The following is a 21,923-nucleotide window of genomic DNA, read 5'->3' as shown; positions in this document are numbered from 1 at the left end:
CTCCCTTCCAAGCCTTCAACAATGTTACCAATTTCAAAAAGCAATAGAAGCTGTTCTTTCTCCTCCCCCCAACCCCCCATTATCTATTAGCACTATCAATTTCAGCTCCTGGGAGCCCCCTGCTTCCAAAGACATGACGCCAAAGGGGGCGACTATCACTGCAGTTTAAAGCCCCCAGTCACATGGGACAATAGGAAGCCAAAACATTTGACGTCACTGCTTCTTATTGGTCTACGAACTTTAAAAAAAAGCAGCAATGCGAGTGGAGTGGCTACCAGTGCCCACTACAGACTAAGTACCTCAGGAAGCACCGTTTCCAGAGCTGGAATGAATGGGGTTCAACTCAAGACCCCCAGTTTCAAGCTGATGTGGATATATTTAAAAAAAAAAAACAAAAAAAAAACAAGGATTGCCTCTTGAATGCAAATAATTGGACTGTAATTGTAACCCCCCCACAATGTGCCCTTTAAGAAAGGCATTAAGTGACTACTAGTTAGGACAGTATTTCCCATAGCTGCAGTTTAACCAATGCATATAATGCCATTTACACATCAAATTTCATTGGGAGGAAATGTTGATTCTCATTACAGGAACTAGAGAAAGAAAATTACTTTCATTTGATATCCGTAACCATCTAGCATTGACACTACTGCTAAATGTAACAGACGCATGCTTTGTAAAGATGGTGGATTGCTTTATTGACACATGTACATTTATTTGTCCTCAGGCTTGTTGAAGCAGTATGTCAGACAGCACTTTCCACAATAATGCCTGTCAAAGTGACTAGCCATGAAGACACCAGCACCGCACTCATCTGAAGGACATTCGCGCCGCAGACGGTGGATTTTGCCGTTCTCATCAACCTGGAAGAGATTTTGTACATTGTTTTATGCAAGTATCAGGGGAAAAAAAAAGTGTTATGAGAAATGCTAAAATATTTAACAGTCAATGAAAGCATCTCATTACTCAAGTGGGAGGGATATGCTTTAAATCAAAACTATACTTTTAATATTAAGTACAGTAACTTACTGGCTTTGAATAGCCAGTCAAAAACTGCCAAACACCTCACTTCTGATGTCAGAATATTTTATTGCAGGAAAGTTAGTACTGTATTAACAATTCTATGGAGCAAACCTTCAGTAAGCAAGTCAACATACCTACATATTGTTAGGGAATCATTTTGGGAACTCAAATGCATTTCGCTCACCAGAAGCTATGATTGTTCTGCCATCTACACAGGAAATCCAAGTACAGTATATTCAATGCCTAATAAAAGTATATACCTTGTAATACTTGAGCACAGAAAGCTTGACCTTCTTTCTCTTATGCTTGTTCTTCTTGGGAGTGGTGTAAGACTTCTTCTTCCTCTTCTTAGCACCACCCCGGAGTCTCAACACAAGGTGAAGAGTAGACTCCTGAAAAAGGGATAGAAGAAAAAAAAAAAGTTTGCAAACAGGCATAAAGTTACAACACATGCATGCCAAAAATCACAACCTGAATGGTCACTTGCCAAAAATGCAGGACAACTTTTACATCTTGTATGATGTCCATCAAGATACCAGTGCCTCTGAACTTTACAATTAGATAGAATATATTCTGTGCTGAAAAGTTTTCTAAGATTCAGCCGTAAATTGATGCCACCAGTTGAAACATTCACTATCAAATTGTATTATGCACACCTACACTTGGTTGTGCACTTTAACTGAAGTTCTGCAGCACAAAGTAACAAGAACAAATGTCTGATGACCAGCAAATAAATCATGCGACCAAGCAAATCTATAGTGTGCAATTGTATAATAAAATTAGATAATGTGGTCTTCAATAGGAGAGTGGACAGTAGTCCACATCCAAAACACTTGTATGTTAAATTGCCACATTACTGTAACATGAAGCAGGAGGTGTAACACTGCAAATCTAACTTCTGATGTATGCAAAATCACTGATTATCCCCATTGGTTGATTTGAAGTGTGCACCTGGACCTTACTGCCGATTGTCATTACCAAGCCCCATGAAAATAAAATGAATGACAACGCATAAGTTAACAAGTATCATCAGTTTTTCCAATGCATGCAGGTGACCAGTACAGAACATTGCACAGAAAAGAAAATCCCAAAATAATTCCATATCTTTCATTGACTAATGTCCCCTTTAGATGGATGAACAAATGGGAGGATCCAGGGCACTAGAATAAATTTACTTTCTTAAAAATCCGTAGTGCCCTGAATCCTCCCATTTGTTCATATATCTTGAAATCACACCAGACAGGTTTTTTCCCTGAACCACGGAGCACCGGTACCTCAAATTGCAAGTATACTGCTTTATTATACTCTTACAGGTGTGCTAGACATAACCCTCTTGTTTGATCACCCTTTAGATGGATGAAATGCTGTTGGAGCTTAAAGAATGGAGGTGCTAAAAACTACACCAAACAGCTTAGCTTAAAAATATGATTTACCACCCCAACTACATACATCACAAATAGTCTTGTCATTGTCTTGTGCACATCTGTGTTGCCCTAAAGGCAGACAGTTTTTGGCGCAATCCAAGGGCAGCCAAAGGGTGTGAGCCGTTTGCCGATGTTAAAGCTTCTCTTTTTCAATCTGAAACTCACAAGCCCTTTATACCTTGCAACCTATTTTCCAACTATATGTCCATGAAATGTCTCTGAATCGACTGTATAACCCTGTTCTTTTAACCATGTATTTTTATAACTCTGTGTCCAGGACATACTTGAAAACGAGAGGCAACTCAATATTTTACTTCCCGGTAAAACATTTTTATAAATAAAATAAATAGTTTGTCTAGCAAACTCATTCATAAAACATGGGAGCGCTAAATATACAATTTTTCGAAAACCTCGCCAAAATGTGAGCGCACAAGAAAAAATTAAATACAAACATACCTTCTGGATGTTGTAATCCGAGAGAGTGCGGCCATCTTCCAGCTGTTTGCCAGCGAAGATTAATCGCTGCTGATCAGGAGGGATACCTAGAACATAAAAATGCATCTATATCAGATACTGTATTAAATACTGTATTAGATACTTATTGATAAAGCTGGATTTATATTTTCTGCAGGATTCCTAAACTATAACTGAAAATACTGGGAACCATTGTTAGCATTAGGTCCTGACAAACCAGCTAATCGGATACAGTAGAGAGTTATTTTAAAAAAAATATATAATTAAAAAACTTATTAGCAAGATGAAAATCATGCACACACCTTCCTTATCCTGAATCTTAGCCTTTACATTTTCTATAGTATCAGACGGTTCAACCTATAAGAAAAAAAATAATTATATAGATTAGAATTGACTGGTACCCACACCTGTGACAGTAGACTTCTATAAGGCTGTGTCCCCGCCAGCGCTGAGTGGGTGGCGCTTGCCGCGTTAAGTTACACACATATATACATATACACATACATATATATATGTGTGTGTGTAAGTGCGCGCGGCGCTCATGCGTGGACACACGCTGACCCACATTTGGCGCTTACCAAAAAAATAACATACTTCCCTGCGCGCTCAGCTGGCCCTCAATGCCGGCTCCAAGTATGAGCGCGCTCAGCGCCAGCGGGGACTCAGCCTAATAGAGATCTGTGCTCAACCATCAAAAAAAAAAACATTCAGTGCAACAATAGCTGTAACAAGCAATCCAAGACCATTGAAGGTAGTATGTTTGAGGCACGGCTACAGAGCTTTAGGAACATGCCCATAGTGGCTTTAATCCAAAAACACAATGGGCATGGGGGCAATATTACAAATATAAATGTTTGAAAATCAACGTGGGGGGTATTTCAAGGACAGAACCCTCCCAAATGTAACGATCCCAATATAGTATAAATTAATAAAAAGTTGCCCAATTGAAGGATACAGATTAGCTCATTTTTATTACTCAAAAGATATTGCTGCACTGCCAAGTTCCAAAGACAGGTTCAGATTGCTGTAGTGATGACCGGAAATAGACTGGCATAAGATCAGCAGTAATTAATCTATGGGAGGCTTTGGAAAGACAGCAGAATGAACACATCTTTCTATTACACGAGTGGCTACATTTTAGAAGACATGGGAAAATCAAACATGCCGGCAACATCCAAGTTCCTCCCCGACTTCCAGCCATGTGGTGACCGGGTGCCGTACATTATGCCTGAGACAATAAGACTTAATACAGCAGACCTCACATCTGTAAACTGCCGTGCGGGTCCCGCTCACCCAAGAGAAAATACATGTATCGCCTGGCTCAAGTTTGGCAGAATATGTATTTATTTGATGCGGTGCTTCCCACCACGTATATGACAAACACTGCATAAACCAGAGCACGCAATGCTCAGCAGCACTATACCACGTCAAAGACTGTGGTGCTGTCAGGGGCACAAGCGGAGCAATTTGGGAATAAAAAAACAGCGTCACTTGTTTTAAAGAAAGACACGTGTACCAAAGAAACGGATTGAAACCAATAGGATTTTTTTTTTAATAAAACGTGGTGCATACTGTTGTGCCCCAGAATTGCACCAATTCCGCTTACATATGTAGCACTGGGGAAACAGCGCTACAAATACATGGTTGTAATATACAATGCCCCCTCGTAATCGGAGCAAAGCCTCCTGTCCTTAGCGCCACGCTCAGCCGGTGATGTATGACTGTGAGCATGGCCCCGGTCTCAGGCCTCAGGCCCTGTGCTTGCAGACACGTGTGAGCGCACTCCATTCACATTATATACACACATATATATGTATATATACACACACACACAGAGAGCGAGCTCATTTAACGCGGCAGCGCGCTGTCTCCGGGCGGCTTAGTGGCCCCCGTGACAGAGGAGAATATGCCGGGCAGCCTCTGTGCTCGCTGCCCCGGCCTCCGCACGCACCTCGAGGGTGATAGTCTTCCCGGTGAGGGTCTTCACGAAGATCTGCATCTTGGACCCGGATCCACCTGCGGGAGAGGAGGGATAGTTACACACGGGGCGTCGGTGACCGACCCAACCCTTTATCCACGCTCCCCGCCAGAGAGGAGCAGCAGCGGCACCCACCTCCTTCTAATGGCGGATCCTAAAGAGAGGGCCTGTTTCCGGCCGCACGGGGTTTTCCTACCTCCGGTGCAGGGGTGTGGGCGGGGACAGGAGTTTACGACGCGAGGACAGGCGTCCGACGCGGTGCCTGATCGAGAATCTTTTAATTATTCATAACATTAATCGAGCCGTGCCGGTCGGGAGACCATTTTTAATTATTTCTGAAAGGGTGAAAATGAAAACGTCCCCCCAGGTGGTGATTTAAAACGCTTATTTCATGTCTAAGGACCCCCTGTTGCGCGTTGCATCATGGGATTTGAAGTCCCCTGTAGCTTCTGATTTGGGGAGGCCGTGCGCTTTGGGATAATGTTCTGCTTATCTTGTATTATATGTACATGTATGTAGCGATTCCGTGCGAAATGGGACTCGTTCGGCGCTGCCGCTGAAAGGGATAGCGACAGCTGCCTCCCATGACGTCACGGGCGGACTACATTTGCCACCATTTTTTATTTCTCACCGGACTGCTCTGGCCCCGCCTCAATGTTGTATGCTACGCCCTCCATTGGGATAACCACGCCCCTAACAACCTCCCCAGCGACGAGAATCAATAGAGAGGTTCCAGATCCAGAACCCCGATCTGCTCTGGCAAAGGGCTCCACGCCAGAGTGTGGCAGTGAGTGCGAGAGGCAATGGCAAGGTAACAGCGGATTTAATACAATAAATACAGGGGGCATTTAAATGATCAAGATGTATTGACTTATTGTGCAATTGCCTTTGCTCTCATATTGGAGGTGCCCTCCCACCTATGGCCAAGGTGAGTAACTAGCATTGACTTGCACAGTAGGATCAATCTCGGGGACTGATGCTGATTTTTTTTTTTTTTTTTAACAAATATTAATATTTTAGTTAGTTTAAAAAAAAAAGTTGTACATTTTGTTTTCTAGCTTTAATCATGGAGCAGAGACAGAAAAAGAGGGTGGTGTATCTTCATTGCCCAATAGTTAGATAGGGAACATGCAAGAACCATCATGCTACCTGTTAGAGGAGCAAGAAGTAAAAGGTACATGGGTGGATAAGCTCCAGGGTACAATCAATTTGGCTTTGAAAATGATTTTAACTGTTTCGCTGATGGGTGGGCCAGCGACGAATAGCAGCACGATGTGTTGCTGGCCCCTGTGGCATTGAAAGGGTTAAACATTCTTGCACTTGACTGATGTTATTGCAAAGGGTATTATTCATCTAAATAGTAAAAGAGAAACTAGATTCCTTCCAAAGAGAGAGGGAATAAAAAGCCCTAAATTGTATGCACCCTAAAGCTGCATAAATGGTAGTGATGTAGTATCAAAAGTTGATAAGATGAAACAGAGAAATACACCTCTGTACGTACACCTGACGTCCCACAATATTTTAATTAGTGCAACTAGCACTTAAGGTACATTTTAGATTTTCCCAAACAACCATCTATGCAGCTAAAGTTGGGGACTTCTCTGTAAACTGCACCATTGTTTCTTACATTTAACAGTGCAGGACCTGTAAACAGAAAGGTGTATTTCTCTGTTTCGTCTTATCAACTTTCGATACTACACCAGTACCATTTATGCAGTTTTAGAGTGCATACAATGGGGGCTCTGGAGGGAATCTAGCTTCTCTTTGTATTATTCCCCTAGTGCACCTAACTGTAACTTCAATATGAGTGGTGCAGGTAGATCTTCTGTTTTATTCATCTAGGTTTAAACATATATATCACTGCTCATATGTCAGTTTGGTGATGCTGCACAGGTAAACTCAGCATATGTGATTGCAACATCTGATGCCTTCTTATCTGTAACAAATAGAGATCTTCAGAAAGCTTGGGGAGCGCAGGTATCGAGAAAAGAAGAAATAAAGACAATACTGTCTCAAAAGATGATCTGATGAGCAATCTGGTTTAGGAATTGCACTGATATTCTTAAATAGTCAAACAAGCGTATAACCATTGCGGCAAGGAACAGGTTAAATTGCTCTGAATAGCAGAAGGATTTCTCCCAATGGCCAGTTTCTCAAAGTAAAAAAAAGTGGAATAAGAGCACAGTCAAGATAATGGATTGTTTATATTAAAAACGTAACAACGAAGAGTGCGTTCACACTCTATAAGAAATAAAATAGCAGGTCAGACAAAATTCTGAATACAGGAGATGGGGAGAGACTGGGTCTCAGCGATCTCACCGGCGCTGGTCTCGGCGTCCTTCTTGATGCAGCTGTGTCACTTCTGGAAGGTGACTTTCGGATCCAGGAGCCTCTGTCAGACCTGCATATCTCTCCATCTCTCCACAGAATTAGAGTTAGAATATGGTCCAGTAGGAGGGAGGTGCAGCCACTAAACGGAAGAAACGAGGGTGAAACGCGTTGAGTTGCAATCTTTAAAGACGTTCTGTGGAGAGATGAACATTCTCATTCATAACTCAAGGGCAAGCCCAATATACCATTCTCCCGGATTCAAAAAATGCAGGCTTACACTTCATATGATCGAGGTAGGCAGTATGATATTATAGGTAGTGGGTGCTCATCTGGTCGCGATCCTTTTGAGTTCCTCACTATCCTCTGCTCCACCGCAATACTCTCGCGTCCACGCCAGGCACTCCCGTTGCGTCACTTCCGGTTGTTAAGCGAACTTCCGGATCTGATGACAGGGGTGGACCTCAGTTGTTCTTCCTCTTCGTTATGGGCTGAAACACTCTACATGTTTCGCCGTTGTTACGGCTTCATCATTTGTTGAACAGATTTAAATAAAAGAAAACCCGCAAAATCACGGGTGCACATAACCAAGTAAAGATCAAAACAAGCAGGCAGCAACCAATCATACTCCGGTGGGTGTTATCCCCACGGAGATATCTTAATGTCAAGCATGGTGGATAGAATCAATTGCGGGGTGATTGATTTGCCAAGCATCTATTCATTTGAAAAATATTCACTAATAGAAGGCATAATTTAAACCTTTTTTAATATTAACATCATAATGATCATTAGTAAACCGTGAAAGATATTCCACAATAATGCAGGATAGCCTTTTAGTGTCATTAGATGCCAAAGTCTACTATACAGATACTGCACACCTAATTGAAATATCCAACTAGCTCATATTGTATGGACAATAATTATCTTGTTCATTCAAGGAAGAAACCATATGTCAAATTATGCGATTTCACTGTAGAGAAACATCTGTGGTATAAATTGAAACAATAAATATGGTTAACAAGATATAAGGAGTAGACCGCACTCAATCAGTAATAATCAAAGGAAAGAAGTGCAAAAGTGGTGCAGAGGGAACAAAGGAAGGGGGGGCCCTCAACCCTCCCAAACAATAATAAGGCCAGGTCCCCGCTGGCTACTGCAGCGCTCGCTGTAGCGGACGCTGCAGGGACAAGAGCCGCCCCACAATGGGGCCAGGCCCGCTGTGAGGGGGGGGCTGCCGCGCTGCGCAGAGAGAAACTCCTGCTCTCAAGAAAATTGAGAGCAGGAGTCGCGACAGAGCGCTAGGCCAAGCCCCCGGCGGGTCAGCCAATGAGGGCGAACCTGCCGGGTGATGTCACGGCCGCGCCCCCGTCACGCCCCCCCCTGTCTTTCTCCCTGCAGCTCTCTGCAGACCGGGGGACTCGGCTGCACGCGGCGCCTGCCTCGCAGACACGCGTGCAGCGCAGGCAGCGGTGCCGCAGCCTAACAAACATGTTGTTCCCTGCACTCAATGATGGAATAATCAAGTGATGATCAAATAAGTAAATTTAATACGAGAAAATATCAATACATGAGAATATACACAATGAAAGATGCGGGAGTAAAGGGAGGTACTAATTACTCCAGGTGTAAACTGACACCTGAGGGTGGAAGGGGTGCAATGGAGGATAAGGAATAGGTAAAACAACGGGAGGGAAAACACTTTTCATGTCTTTCCTCCGATCTGCCGGCTCAACGCTCACTGCCGTACACGCGTGTGGTTGAAGTATAGAACATCAGGTTTATACACAGGCAATTATAATTGACGCGCGCACAGTAGTGCATGCGCACGCACTATATTACACGCCTAAGGGAGTAAGCCTCAAGAGTCCTCAAAATTGTGAAAGAACAGATACCCAAAGTCAGGTGTGGGGAGCGCAGATTTCAACATATGTGAAAAAACAAAAATAATATAGTGCGATCTATTTGTTAAAAAAGAGACATCTTGGTAACAACAGAATTGGGGACTCACACTTTCCCAGTGGTAAAACAGCAGTGGGTGTTTATAGTAATCACATCTCAGGATGATCCCAAGGAGTACATACTCAGTGTCTGATCAGCAGTAGATGTTAATGGCAATCTCAACTCTGGAGGATCCCACAGGGTGACTCTCAATGCAAGACAGAGAAAGTACACACTTAGTGCAACTTTGTTTTATCAATACTGCATTGTATTAAAATGATAAGTATCACACTTACATGGTATCAGTGTGGCAAATTCACATAAAAATTACAGGTGGCACAGATCATCTGTGCTCTCCGACCGCGTCACGTCCCTTCCGGCAACAATCCGCGTCACTTCCGGTCACGGATCCCTCCGTTGTTTGGAGCCACGGGTGCCGATAGTGCAGGGCAGTTCTGGGAGCTTGTGTAGCCTAATTGCTTGGACTTGACGCGTTTCGCTCATGGAAGAGCTTCATCAGAAGTCGTATTATTAGTGTCTTAATTCCTCTATATAAATACACTATACTGTGCTGTGATTGGGTGATGGGAAAAAACTGCGTTTCTATTGGCTAGATGGATTACACTTCAATTGGATGTTGGGCGGGACTAATACAATGAGTCTACTACTCTATCTTTACATCACATTACAAACATCAATAACTTTATTAACACTTATACAACTTTAAAGGGAATGAGACCGCTCGGAAAGGACAAATGTGTGTATATATATATATATATATATATATATATATATATATATATATATCAGTGTGATCTAAGAGGGATCAAAAAAAGTATCCCCAAAGCACACGGCACTCAATGCTGGAAAGAAATATACTGGACAACAATGATCCCACAGGAATAATTACCTGTATAGTCAGCTGCATAGGGAATTAATGACCCTTATAATACCAATAAGTATATTGGCAATATAAGGATCATTAATTCCCTATGCAGCTGACTATACAGGTAATTATTCCAGTCGGTTCATTGTTGTCCAGTATATTTCTTTCCAGCATTGAGTGGCGTGTGCTGTGGGGATACTTTTTTTGATCCCTCTTGGATCACACTGTTATATACTGTATAACACTTATACAATCAATACAAATACAAGAAATATTTTAAAATAAATGTTTTAAAATCAATGAGTACTTTAAAATTACACAACTTATAATAATCTATAATAATTATAAAAGAAAGAGTCATAAAATTCTAAGTGACTTTGGGAATATGTTTTTTATACTCAAGGGTTTTTTTTATACAATATTATATCATTAATTTAGTCAAAATAAACAAAGACAATTTGGGAGAGAGAGAGAAGAGAGGATTAGGAATTAACTACAACAATATTTAAAACATATTAACTAAAATCTTGTCATATGTAAGAACTTTAGACACACTTCATAAAACTATATTTTTGCTTATTGATTCTATTTCTATTTTATAAAGATAAATGTTTTCTATCCATAAATATTTTAAAATTTCAATATAAATTTTGTACACATCCACTGCTGTTTTACCACTGGGAAAGTGTGAGTCCCCAATTCTGTTGTTACCAATATGTCTCTTTTTTAACAAATAGATCGCACTATATTATTTTTGTTTTTTCACATATGTTGAAATCTGCGCTCCCCACACCTGACTTTAGAATCCTCCAGAGCAGCGTTTCCCAAATGGTGGGTCGCAACCCGGCACCGGGCCACGGCACCAAAATTGCCGGGTCGCAGCGAGGCTGGCCGCGCGGTGTCTCCCGTCCCCCCCGCTCAAGTTAAAAAAATTGGCGGCAATTCCCCCTGCGGTCCCGCGCGCTTGCGCAGGGCAAGCAGGGCCCGCTCCCTTCCTCCCCCCCACTCCCTTCCTCCCCCCCGCTCCCAACGTGGGACAGAGGAGAAAGTACCAGCTCCTCTGCGGCCCGCACGTTACGTGGGACAGAGGGGGAAGTACAAGCTCCTACTGCGGCCCGCTTCCCCCCGCGACCAGCTTCCCGAGCTCATCTCCCGTGGCACCCCCTCCCGAGCCCACCTCCCGTGCCCCCAAGCCCACCTCCCATCCCGGGCAGCAGGGGATATCGGGGGCAGCAGGGGAAAGCGTCCGGCGGCAAGGTAAGTCACCCCACCCAGTCACTGCCTCCCACCCAAATGTCCCTGGCCCCCTCCCTCCCTCCCATCCACCCAAGTGTCCCTGGCCCCCTCCCTCCCTCCCATCCACCCAAGTGTCCCTGGCCCCCTCCCTCCCTCCCATCCAACCAAGTGTCCCTGGCCCCCTCCCTCCCATCCATCCAAGTGTCCCTGGCCCCCTCCCTCCCTCCCATCCACCCAAGTGTCCCTGGCCCCCTCCCTCCCATCCACCCAAGTGTCCCTGGCCCCCTCCCTCCCACCCACCCAAGTGTCCCTGGCCCCCTCCGTCCCATCCACCCAAGTGTCCCTGGCACCCTCCCTAAAGTGTCCCTAGCCTCCTCCCTCCCATCCACCCAAGTGTCCCTGGCCCCCTCCCTCCCACCCACCCAAGTGTCCCTGGCCCCCTCCCTCCCACCCACCCAAGTGTCCCTGGCCCCCTCCCTAAAGTGTCCCTGGCCCCCTCCCACCCACCCAAGTGTCCCTGGCCCCCTCCCTCCCACCCAAGTGTCCCTGGCCCCCTCCCTCCCACCCAAGTGTCCCTGGCCCCCTCCCTCCCACCCAAGTGTCCCTGGCCCCCTCCCTCCCACCCAAATGTCCCTGGCCCCCTCCCTCCCTCCCACCCAAGTGTCCCTGGCCCCCTCCCTCCCACCCAAGTGTCCCTGGCCCCCTCCCTCCCACCCAAGTGTCCCTGGCCCCCTCCCTCCCACCAAAGTGTCCCGGCCCCCTCCCTCCCACCCAAGTGTCCCGGCCCCCCCTCCCACCGAAGTGTCCTTGGCCCTCCCCCTCTCACCCAAGTGTGTCTGCCCCCCCCCCCTCCAGTCACTCACATCCGTCGTTGCCTGTAATTCACTGTTTGTGTCTGTGTACATATAGGGGAGAGCGAGTGTGTGTGTGTGTGTGTATCAGTGGCTGTGTGTGTGTATCAGTGTGTGTGTGTTTCAGTATCAGTGTATGTGTGTGTGTATCAGTGTCTGTGTGTGTGTGTAGCAGTGTCTCTGTGTGTGTAGCAGTGTCTCTGTGTGTGTGTGTGTGTGTGTGTGTGTATCAGTGTGTGTGTGTGTAGCAGTGTCTCTGTGTGGCTGCGTGTGTGTATCAGTGGCTGTATGTGTGTGTCAGTGGCTGCGTGTGTCAGTGGCTGCGTGTGTCAGTGTGTGTGTGTATCAGTGGCTGTGTGTGTGTGTATCAGTGGCTGTGTGTGTGCGTGTGTATCAGTGGCTGTGTGTGTGTGTGTGTATCAGTGGCTGTGTGATTCTGTGTGATTCTATCAGCCCCATACAACACATCTTGTACTTTTAGTGAGCCATAAGTGATAACATACCAGTTAAGCACTCTTTGAATCTCTGGACAGACCCATGACGAGTCTTGACCTATCATAAATCTAATATATTGTATTTTATTTTAAAAGAAACGGTAACCACATTAACCCCTGAAGCACCAGATTGATTAAAATACATAATATTCCCCACCATTTTCTTTACACAACCTAACATCCTGTTGGCTTTCCGCATTGTTTTGTTATATTGTTTATCTGCTGAAATAATGACTCTCAGGTTCCTTTCCTCTATATCAGGCATGCACAACTCGTAACGCGAGAAGGGCCGAACTGCTCCAAGGAAAAAAAATTTGGGCCGCACGGGTAAAATCATCATCATCATCATCATCATATCTCCCCCAAAACCCCTCACTATCAACCTTTGCGATACTCCCCATCTATCTCTCATACTCCCATCTGTCCCCCTCACCCACACACATAATACTCCCCCTCCACATCAAACACACAATACCCCCCTGCACACCACACACACCCCCCCCTGCACCTCCAATGACCCCCCCTGCACCTCCAATGACCCCCCCTTGCATCTCCAATGACCCCCCCCTGCACCTCCAATGACCCCCCTGCACCTCCAATGACACACCCTGCACCTCCAATGACCCCCCTGCACCTCCAATGACCCCCCCTGCACCTCCAATGACCCCCCCTGCATCTCACTTCACCCTCCTGCACTTCACCCTCCTGCACCTCACCCCCCTGCACCTCACATCCCTGCACCTCACTCCCCTGCACCTCACATACCTGCACCTCACCCTCCTGCACCTCACATCCCTGCCCCTCACATCCCACCTCACTCCCCTGCACCTCACTCCCCTGCACCTCACATCCCTGCACCTCAAATCCCTGCGCCTCACCTCCCCCCAACGGCACCTCACCTCCCCCCCCAACGGCACCTCACGGTGGCAGAGCAGGCAGGACTCGCACACTCGTGCAGTCCTGACTCTGAGAGCAGGTTCGAGGAGGTGGAGGGGTGAGCGGTGAGCGGCTTGCGGCCAGGAGGGGGGGAGAGAAGCGGCTCGCGGCCAGGAGGGGGGGGGGGAGAAGCGGCTCGCGGCTAGGAGGGGGGGTCTCGCGGCCAGGAGGGGGGGGGAGAGAAGCGGCTCACGGCCAGGAGGGGGGGGAGAAGCGGCTCGCGGCCAGGAGGGGGGGGGGAGAAGCGGCTCGCGGCAAGGAGGGGGGGGAGAAGCGGCTCGCGGCCAGGAAGGGGGGGGGAGAAGCGGCTCGCGGCCAGGGGGGGGGGGGGAGAAGCGGCTCGCGGCCAGGAGGGGGGGGGAGAAGCGGCTCGCGGCCCGCGGCCGGGAGAGCGGCTCGCGGGAGAGGAGGGGGCAAGCTGGCTCGCGGGGGGGAGAGAAGTGGCTCGCGGCCAGGAGGGGGGGAGAAGCGGCTCGCGGCCACGAAGGGGGGGGGAGAAGCGGCTCGCGGCCAGGAGGGGGGGGGGAGAAGCGGCTCGCGGCCAGGAGGGGGGGGGGGAGAAGCGGCTCGCGGCCAGGAGGGGGGGGAGAAGCGGCTCGCGGCCAGGAGGGAGGGGGGGAGAAGCCGCTCGCGGGAGAGGAGGGGGCAAGCGGGCTCAGGAGGGAGGAGGACGGGGAAAGCCACCACGGGCCGCACAATGAGTGGAGGCGGGCCGCATGCAGCCCGCGGGCCGCGTGTTGTGCAGGCCTGCTCTATAGTGATTGACATTAGTAATTGATTTTTGTGACCCAAGTGCATTACTTTTCACTTTTTGGCATTAAATTGTAGTTGCCACACTCTTGACCCTTCCTCCATTCTACCTAAATCTTTAGCCATTTTGTCCTCTCCCCCCCCCCTCCCCCTCCTGTGGAGTGTCAACTCTGTTATATATCTTTGTGTCATCAGCAAAAGGCATACTTTCCCCTCCAAATCATTTGTGATGTCACTAATAAAGATATTAAAGTGCACTGGTCCCAGCACAGATCCCTGTGGTGCTCTACTGGTTTCCTTCCCCTCCTCTGAATGTACTCCATTTACCACAACTCTCTGCCACCTATCCTTCATCCAATGTCTTATCCATTCTACCACCGTAGCGTCCAATCCCAAGCATTGCAACTTGTCCATCAGTCTTCTATGTGGGACAGTGTCAAATATACATCAATCTGTTAATGGTGTTGTTAGCACAACCCTAAGCTCTTTTGATATCCTTGTATGTTTCCCATCTGGCCCCATTGACTTGTCCACTTTGTTTTGAAAGTTCCAGTAGGACTTTCTCCTTTTGTAAATGGACTTGTGTCCAAATCATTTCCATTTATTCTCTCGGTACCCAACTGTGGTCCCTCCTTCAGCTGCGAAAACTGAGCATACATAATTATTATGGTGGTCTGCTATTCCTTTTTCACCCTCGACAATACAGGCCACCTCCTTTGAGAACCACAGCAGCTTTCTTTTCCTTGTATTTCTACTAGCCTGCCTTACACAAAGGTCTGCTGCTTTTAGTATAGTTTTCCCCACTGCTTTTGCACTCGCTCCGATACCTCCACCCTGCCAGAGAATCCATTAAATTATTCCCCATCTTGTTTTGTTTGTTATGTCTTTCTCTCAAAATATCATCTAGTTATCCCCTTTGGTGCAAAGCAATGTGTTGCAGGCCTTGTAGTGTATTTCATTGTGTATTATTTGGATATTTGGGGATGTTAGGAAAGAAAGAACAGGTCATTTTCAAAAGACAATTATACAATTATTTAAATTAGAAAAATAAAAGTAAGCTGTGGATACCGAGAGGAAAAAGTCCCATAACACACAACTGAAAAATTGTCACTACACAAAGCTGATCCACTCCACGCACTCTTGTGTTTTCCATAACCCAATATTTATTATTTCAGGTTCTTACCACAACACTCGCGTAAGTATGATGAATTACCAAACAGATCACCAGCCACAAAGAATTGTTCTGCGGGATTAAGCAGAACTCCTGTCCTCCCGCCCATAACTTGTTCAAGTGATAAAAAGTTTCTGGACAGCATTGAGACATATATACAAGAGGAAACGGAAAAGCTGGCACCCGCGGATCAATTGGATGCTGAGCAGCAGTGTATCATCTATGGAAACGCATTTGATAAGGTGAATTAACCTATAATTATCTAATGATCTTTACGTTATATTTTCATTTGAATGCACATGAGTTTGTAATACATGATTCGCACATCTGGCACTGCACAGTGTGCTGCAATGAGGGAAATATTTGATGCTGTGAGTGCTTTACTTGGGATCCAAGTGTTATCTTACCTTACCAAACCACAATCGCAGAGTAGCATGGTTTGCCTGCTTGTCAGTTTTCACATTTAAATTTGCTGCCACAGAGGACCCCAATCTGAGCGTTTGGGGGATCCAGGAGATAATTATTATAATTAAGTATTCCCTGCAGTAATCATCTGGAACGCACTACTGGCAAACACCAACAGTGTTAATAATAAAAAGCAGCAGCGTGTCTATGAGACTGGTTTAAAGCCCCATTCAGAGCGTAACCAGTTATAGAGACTCCCAAACCAATTAGCACTAGATACATGGTTTCCACTCTAACCACAGCCCACATTATGGAAGAGTAACTAGCTGCTGTTCCAACTTTACATCAAATGGTTACAAACCAAGTAATATGTTGAGGGGTAGTATACAGTAAAAAGCAGCAGCACTGTGTATCTTGGTGTAAAGCTCCATTCTGAGTGTAACCAGTTAGTGATTCCCACACCAATTAGCACTAGATACTTTGTTTTCACTCTAACTGCAGCCCACATTAAGGGAAAGTAACTAGCTGCTATTCCAATTTCACATCATATGGTTACAAACTAAGTCATATGTTGCAGTTCTAGGATCCTATCCACTAAGGATTAACTCACTATTTGGGGCAGTATACAGTACCCTTAATTACAGGGAAATACCTCAATATACACTATCAATATTAAAGTGTATATAGACAAATTGGTCTGTTTCTGGAATTATACCCCACTACCCAGAACTATTATGGTTTGAGTATTTGGATACATTATGACCTAACATAATATTCTCTTTTGAGCCATTTGGCATATACTGATGCTTATCTAGGTCTAACTGCTACGCAACCATAAATTCTAGCTCAGACCAGACTAGGACTATTTTAATTAGTGTATTATGTTTGTTTTTTCTGTGCCCACTTACTTTATGGATATGATAATACATTTGAAGTTTTAAATAATACGTGTCACGAGTGCAACCTGCATTGTGTGCCCTTTTTGCTCTTCCCCTACTACTTACTACTTAATATACCTGCATGCACGTTGCCATTCTCTGTACATCCTCCTATTCAGCTGAGCAGGAGTCCCTTTCTACATACTCTTTACAAAAACATGTATGGAATAGAATCAGAGGAGATGGGATTTAACCAGCTTTCTGCTCTGGACTTTTAATGAGATAAGGACTGATAAATCAATTTGTAACCATATACAGTAGTAATAAAAGGGTTGATAAAGTATACACAATCACTGTTGCTGATCTACCTTTGCAAGACATATATGTTTTTTTCTGTCATATCCCGTTAGCAATTAAACTGCTATTGAAAGCATTGTACAATTGTGAATAAAAGGTAGATAATAATGTTTGCATACATTTATGTTTTCTTAATATCCTGGCCACCAACAGAGAATTTGACATATTTAAACAATATTATGCTAAACAAGCATTTTAGCACACAAAATGTTAGTCACCACCAACACTGCATTATGCCGCTCATAAATGGCTGGTAATATATATGATCAGTTTGGCATTGTGCCTACTAAATAATTAAAACATCTGAACCGTTTGACTTAACAGAAAGGGACCATTTAAAAACCCTGATTGTTACAGTATGTTTCTGAAGAACAAGGTACACAGTCCTGAAAGAAAAGGACGATGCAGACCAAACTCACATGAAGTTCTGAGACCATTACTAGAATCATGGGAAGACCATCTCTTGTTGTTCGTTCCTGGAATGGCACGAAGGGAGGCAACAGGGTTAAGGAAACATTTTTTATCATTTGTGGCTGGAGGAACTAATCTAACATGGTCATTTGGAAATCACATCTTTACAGGTGATAGATCATTGTACTGATTACAAAGCTATCCTCACTGCAATCAAACACGAGTATGATGTGTTTATTGACGCAATCAAGCAGGGCCAAAGGGATGCAGTTCATCTTCAAGGAAAGCTGAAGGTCTTGGCATCTGAGCCAACAACACTCATGTATTACAGAAAAAGAGCACACCAGCTTACAAATCGGTAAGGAAGAAGTACATTAAAGCTGCAGTTCAGGCTCCCGTTTTTTTGTTTTAGTTTTTTTTTTAACTTCAATAGTTTTATCTGGGTAATCTCTACTTACCTAAAGAACTGCATAGCTGCCAGTTAATTTGTTCTCCGTCTATTGATCGGCAAAGTTTGGCGACATCTTTAAATATGGGGAATGTAAATCGTTGCTATAGGAACAAGCATGCTTGTTAAAATAGAATACAAGAAAATTGGTCTTTCAAAGTTTTTTTTTTTTTAAACAGAAAAGGCTAGAAGTATTTTTTCTTACTACAGAACTGATTTATTAAAAAAAAACACACATGCAGGATATTGTCTGAACTGCAGCTTTAAGGCACAACAAGTCGACTAACAACAGTGGCATGTTTATTGGATTATATGTAACTGATTGATGCCTTTTTAAAAATATATCGGACACATATACATTTATTTTTTACTTTTAACATTTTACAATCTTTGCGATTGTAACATGATTGAAAGCGATAAAACTGTTTGTTAGCCCTCAAATCTACAGGCCAAGTATTGTTTTTGTTTGGAAAGTAATTATGATGGCATTAACGGATATACACAAGTTGTTGAAAAGGCCCTACCACCTCCATCCACATTACTGTTGGAAGCACTATCATTCACCCAGTAGCCCAAGCACGCTGACTAGGGGTCACACTCGACTCCTCTCTCACATTCTCTTCACATTCAAAAGGTAGCAAAACAAAACTATCGTTTTTTTCCTCCGCAACATTACCAAGATACGCCCTTTCCTCTGTTGCTCGACTATAAAAACTCTGACACAGACCCTCATTGTCTCCCATCTCGACTACTGCAACCTCCTGCTGTCTGGCCTTCCTGCCTCTCACCTGTCTGGGATTGTGTGTGTTAATTAAATTTCTAACTGGCAACAGTTGTTTGGAGGTAGGTGGTCCCTCCTCCCAGAGCTCACCCCTCCCCACCTTTTTAACTTGGGAGGTTTTCTCATTTTGCTGTATGGACAGGATCTACTGTGGTTGTTTCCCCTCATACAGAGGTAAAAGGAAAGGTTCACTGTGTAGTGTTAGGACCGGCAAATGTTGGTATGCAGTCTTGTGACGCTTTTGCCAAAGGGTTTAACTAAATAACCAAGAAAATATTATTATTGAAGTATTTGTACTTTATACATATTACCATATATTTTTGTCAATTGAATGTACCATTGGGCTCCCCTACCTTTTATTGTCCCCTACAATCTCTCCTAAACGCTGCTGCCAGAATCACTGTACTCTTTCCTAAATCTGTCTCGGCGTCTCCCCTGCTGAAATCCCTCTCCTGGCTTCCTATCAAATCCCGTATCACACACTCTATTCTCCTCCTCACTTTAAAAGCTTTACACTCTTCTGCTCCTCCTTACATCTCAGCCCTAATTTCTCGCTATACACCATCCCGACTCTTGCGTTCCGCTCAAGGATGTTCTTTCTCTACCCCTTTTCTATCTAAAGCCCTCTCCCGCCTTAAACCTGTCACGGGAGTATAGGAGTGCTCACCACAAACCGGACTGGACCGCGAGGCCGAGGTGGGGATACAGGAAAACCGCCGCCCTACAGCCGTGTGAGCGGGTCCGGTAAGCAGAGTCGTGTAGATAGCCTTGTTCGGGAGAGGAGAGAGTAGAGTGGTAGAGGTACTTGCCAGATCTGGGGTAGGAGAGGTCAGGAGTAGTCGGTGTCCAAAGCCAGGGTCGAGGAGAGGAGAAGGTAGAAGTCCGTTGAGCGAGCCGGGGTTCGAGGGTGCCAGAGATCGGGAGTCCAGGTACAGGTTCAGGGTCTATGACGGAAGACAAAAGCAGACTGCGAAGTAGCTTGTAGCAAGCACAACTAGAGACTGAATATGCTCAGCAATCAGCTCAGGGCTGGAGGCACTAAATACAGACAGGAACCAATGAGAACCTCCAGCGGTGATGTCAGACGTAGGTAGAGCGCTGATAGGCTGAGGCAGGATGCAGAACCGGTGGGAACGGAACAATAACATTGGCGGCCGTAGAGATGGACATAGTAGCGCGCGCGCGCGACGCGCGCGACGGAAGGGGCGAGTAGAGTTCGCCGGACTAAAAGACAGGAGCCGTAGGCGCGCGCGCGGCCTTTCCACGGCGGCGCGCATGGGCAGCAGGGGCTGCCGGGAGTTCAGGAGGAAGAGGAGGCCCACGTGACCGGGTGCCGCGCGCCCCGGCAGCCGAGGTAGGAACCGCAGCGGGCAGAGACCTTACAGTACCCCCCCCTTCAGGGTCGAACTCCGGACGATCCTTACCAGGTTTAAGCGGAAATTTAGAATGAAATGCCCGTACCAGCCTGGGGGCGTGTACCTGGACTTGAGGAATCCATGCCCTTTCTTCGGGTCCAAAACCCCTCCAATGCACCAAATACTGGAGGCCTCCTCTAGAAATGCGAGAATCTAGAATGGATTGTACCTCAAACTCTTCTTGTCCATTGACAAGTCTGGGGGAAGGTGTGATGTGTTGGATCAGAGGATTGGGTACAAACGGTTTGAGTAGAGAACAATGAAAGGCAGAGGGAATCTTCATGGTAGCAGGTAGTTTGAGTCGGTAGGTAACCGGATTGATCCTCTTCAATATAGGGAATGGACCGATAAATCGGGGTGCCAGCTTTGGGGATGTGACCTTCAAGCGTATGTTTTTAGTAGATAGCCATACTTTCTGACCAGGAACGAAATCGGGTGGTCTCTGACAATGCCGATCCGCCTGCTTTTTCTGCATGGCTGTGGCCCGCTTGAGATTATCCCGAATCCTGGACCAGGAAGCTTGAAGATCCCGAATCCTCTCCTCTGCGGCTGGAACTCCTGTACTCGGCCCAGACTGAGGAAGGGTAGAAGGATGAAAGCCAAAATTAGAAAAAAATGGAGACTGTAATGTGGACTCATTCCTGAGATTATTGTGAGCGAATTCCGCCCAAGGAAGTAGGTCGAGCCAATTGTCCTGAGAGTCCGATATGAAACAACGGAGGAACTGCTCCAGTGACTGATTGGTTCGTTCAGTTTGACCATTGGTCTGTGGGTGGTATCCCGAGGAGAAGTGAAGTGCCACATTAAGTTTTTTACAGAAGGCCCTCCAGAATTTAGAAACAAATTGCGACCCCCGATCAGAAACTATGGTCTGAGGTGACCCATGGAGCCTGAAGACCTCTTTGACAAATACTTCGGCAAGTTTGGGGGCACTGGGTAGACCTTTAAGTGGGATAAAGTGCGCTTGTTTAGAAAAGCGATCGACCACTACTAATATCGTGTCCATACCCTTGGATTTGGGTAGGTCGACAATAAAGTCCATCGAGAGATGTTCCCAAGGACGATCGGGAATAGGGAGGGTTTGCCGGAGTCCTGGAGGTTTATTCCGTGGAGTCTTGTTCTGTGCGCAGGTGGAACATGCTGAGACGAAATGTTGAATGTCCTTACGCATGCTAGGCCACCAAAATGTTCGTTGCAGGAGGTCAATCGTCCTTTTAATCCCTGGATGACCTGCCGTTTTAGCAGCGTGCCCCCATTGCATTACCTTCAGACGGAAGGTCGGGGGTGTGAAAAGTCGTCCAACTGGCACCCTGAGACCCTCCGGGATTTGATCTTGAACCTTGGTGATCTCTGATAGTGCGTCAAAGGTACTGGCAGACAGGACACATTTCGGAGGAAGAATAGTCTCCTGGGGATCTTCGGTTTTGTCCTCTACAGAGAATTGACGAGACAGTGCATCGGCTTTAGTGTTTTTGGAACCCGGGAGATATGAAATCAGGAAGTTGAACCGGGTAAAGAAAAGGGACCAACGTGCCTGCCGAGCGCTTAGACGACGGGCAGTCTCAATATATAAGAGGTTCTTATGGTCCGTAAGGATGGTGACGGGGTATTCCGTGCCTTCCAATAGATGTCGCCACTCTTCCAAAGCCATCTTGATCGCGAGGAGCTCACGGTTACCCACATCATAGTTCCGTTCGGCTGCAGAATTTTTTTTAGAAAAGAATGCGCAGGGATGTAGT

General features: G+C 45.8%; 2 protein-coding genes across 3 annotated transcripts in view; one reads left to right on the top strand and one right to left on the bottom strand.

Annotated features, from left to right (window-relative positions):
* Window positions 1-673: 673 nt before the first annotated feature.
* On the bottom strand, window positions 674-5,126 carry RPS27A (ribosomal protein S27a). Its single transcript, XM_075595966.1, has 6 exons — window positions 5,035-5,126; window positions 4,873-4,937; window positions 3,224-3,278; window positions 2,904-2,989; window positions 1,284-1,415; window positions 674-863 (listed from the first exon to the last, which is right to left on the bottom strand). The coding sequence occupies exons 2-6, from the start codon at window positions 4,918-4,920 to the stop codon at window positions 714-716; spliced, it is 471 nt and encodes a 156-aa protein (XP_075452081.1). The 5' UTR covers window positions 4,921-4,937; window positions 5,035-5,126; the 3' UTR covers window positions 674-713.
* A 441-nt stretch (window positions 5,127-5,567) lies between these two features.
* The window catches only part of CLHC1 (clathrin heavy chain linker domain containing 1), a 50,726-nt gene continuing 34,370 nt past the window's right edge, over window positions 5,568-21,923 (top strand). Inside the window, exons 1-4 of one of the 2 annotated variants that reach the window (XM_075595963.1) lie at window positions 5,594-5,710; window positions 12,894-12,959; window positions 15,494-15,731; window positions 17,711-17,898. In XM_075595963.1, the coding sequence (XP_075452078.1) occupies window positions 5,703-5,710; window positions 12,894-12,959; window positions 15,494-15,731; window positions 17,711-17,898 (500 nt within the window). In that variant the 5' untranslated portion in view covers window positions 5,594-5,702. Of the gene's footprint in view, window positions 5,711-12,893; window positions 12,960-15,493; window positions 15,732-17,710; window positions 17,899-21,923 lie in introns of both variants that reach the window. The other variant, XM_075595964.1, reaches the window with a different exon arrangement.

The sequence above is a fragment of the Ascaphus truei genome, chromosome 4, assembly GCF_040206685.1.
Source record: "Ascaphus truei isolate aAscTru1 chromosome 4, aAscTru1.hap1, whole genome shotgun sequence".
Classification (NCBI taxonomy): Eukaryota; Metazoa; Chordata; class Amphibia; order Anura; family Ascaphidae; genus Ascaphus; species Ascaphus truei.
Note: the sequence above shows the minus strand (reverse complement) of the source record. Positions and strands in the feature narration are given on the sequence as shown.

Bases quoted from the DNA above. Each gene is read 5' to 3' on its own strand.
- RPS27A (XM_075595966.1), bottom strand. From the start codon at position 4,920: ATGCAGATCTTCGTGAAGACCCTCACCGGGAAGACTATCACCCTCGAG. The intron at 3,279-4,872 runs GTGCGTGCGGAG...TTTTTCTTATAG, and splicing joins GGAAGACTATCACCCTCGAG to GTTGAACCGTCTGATACTAT. The intron at 864-1,283 runs GTATATACTTTT...AATCTCTTCCAG, and splicing joins CTGTGCTCAAGTATTACAAG to GTTGATGAGAACGGCAAAAT.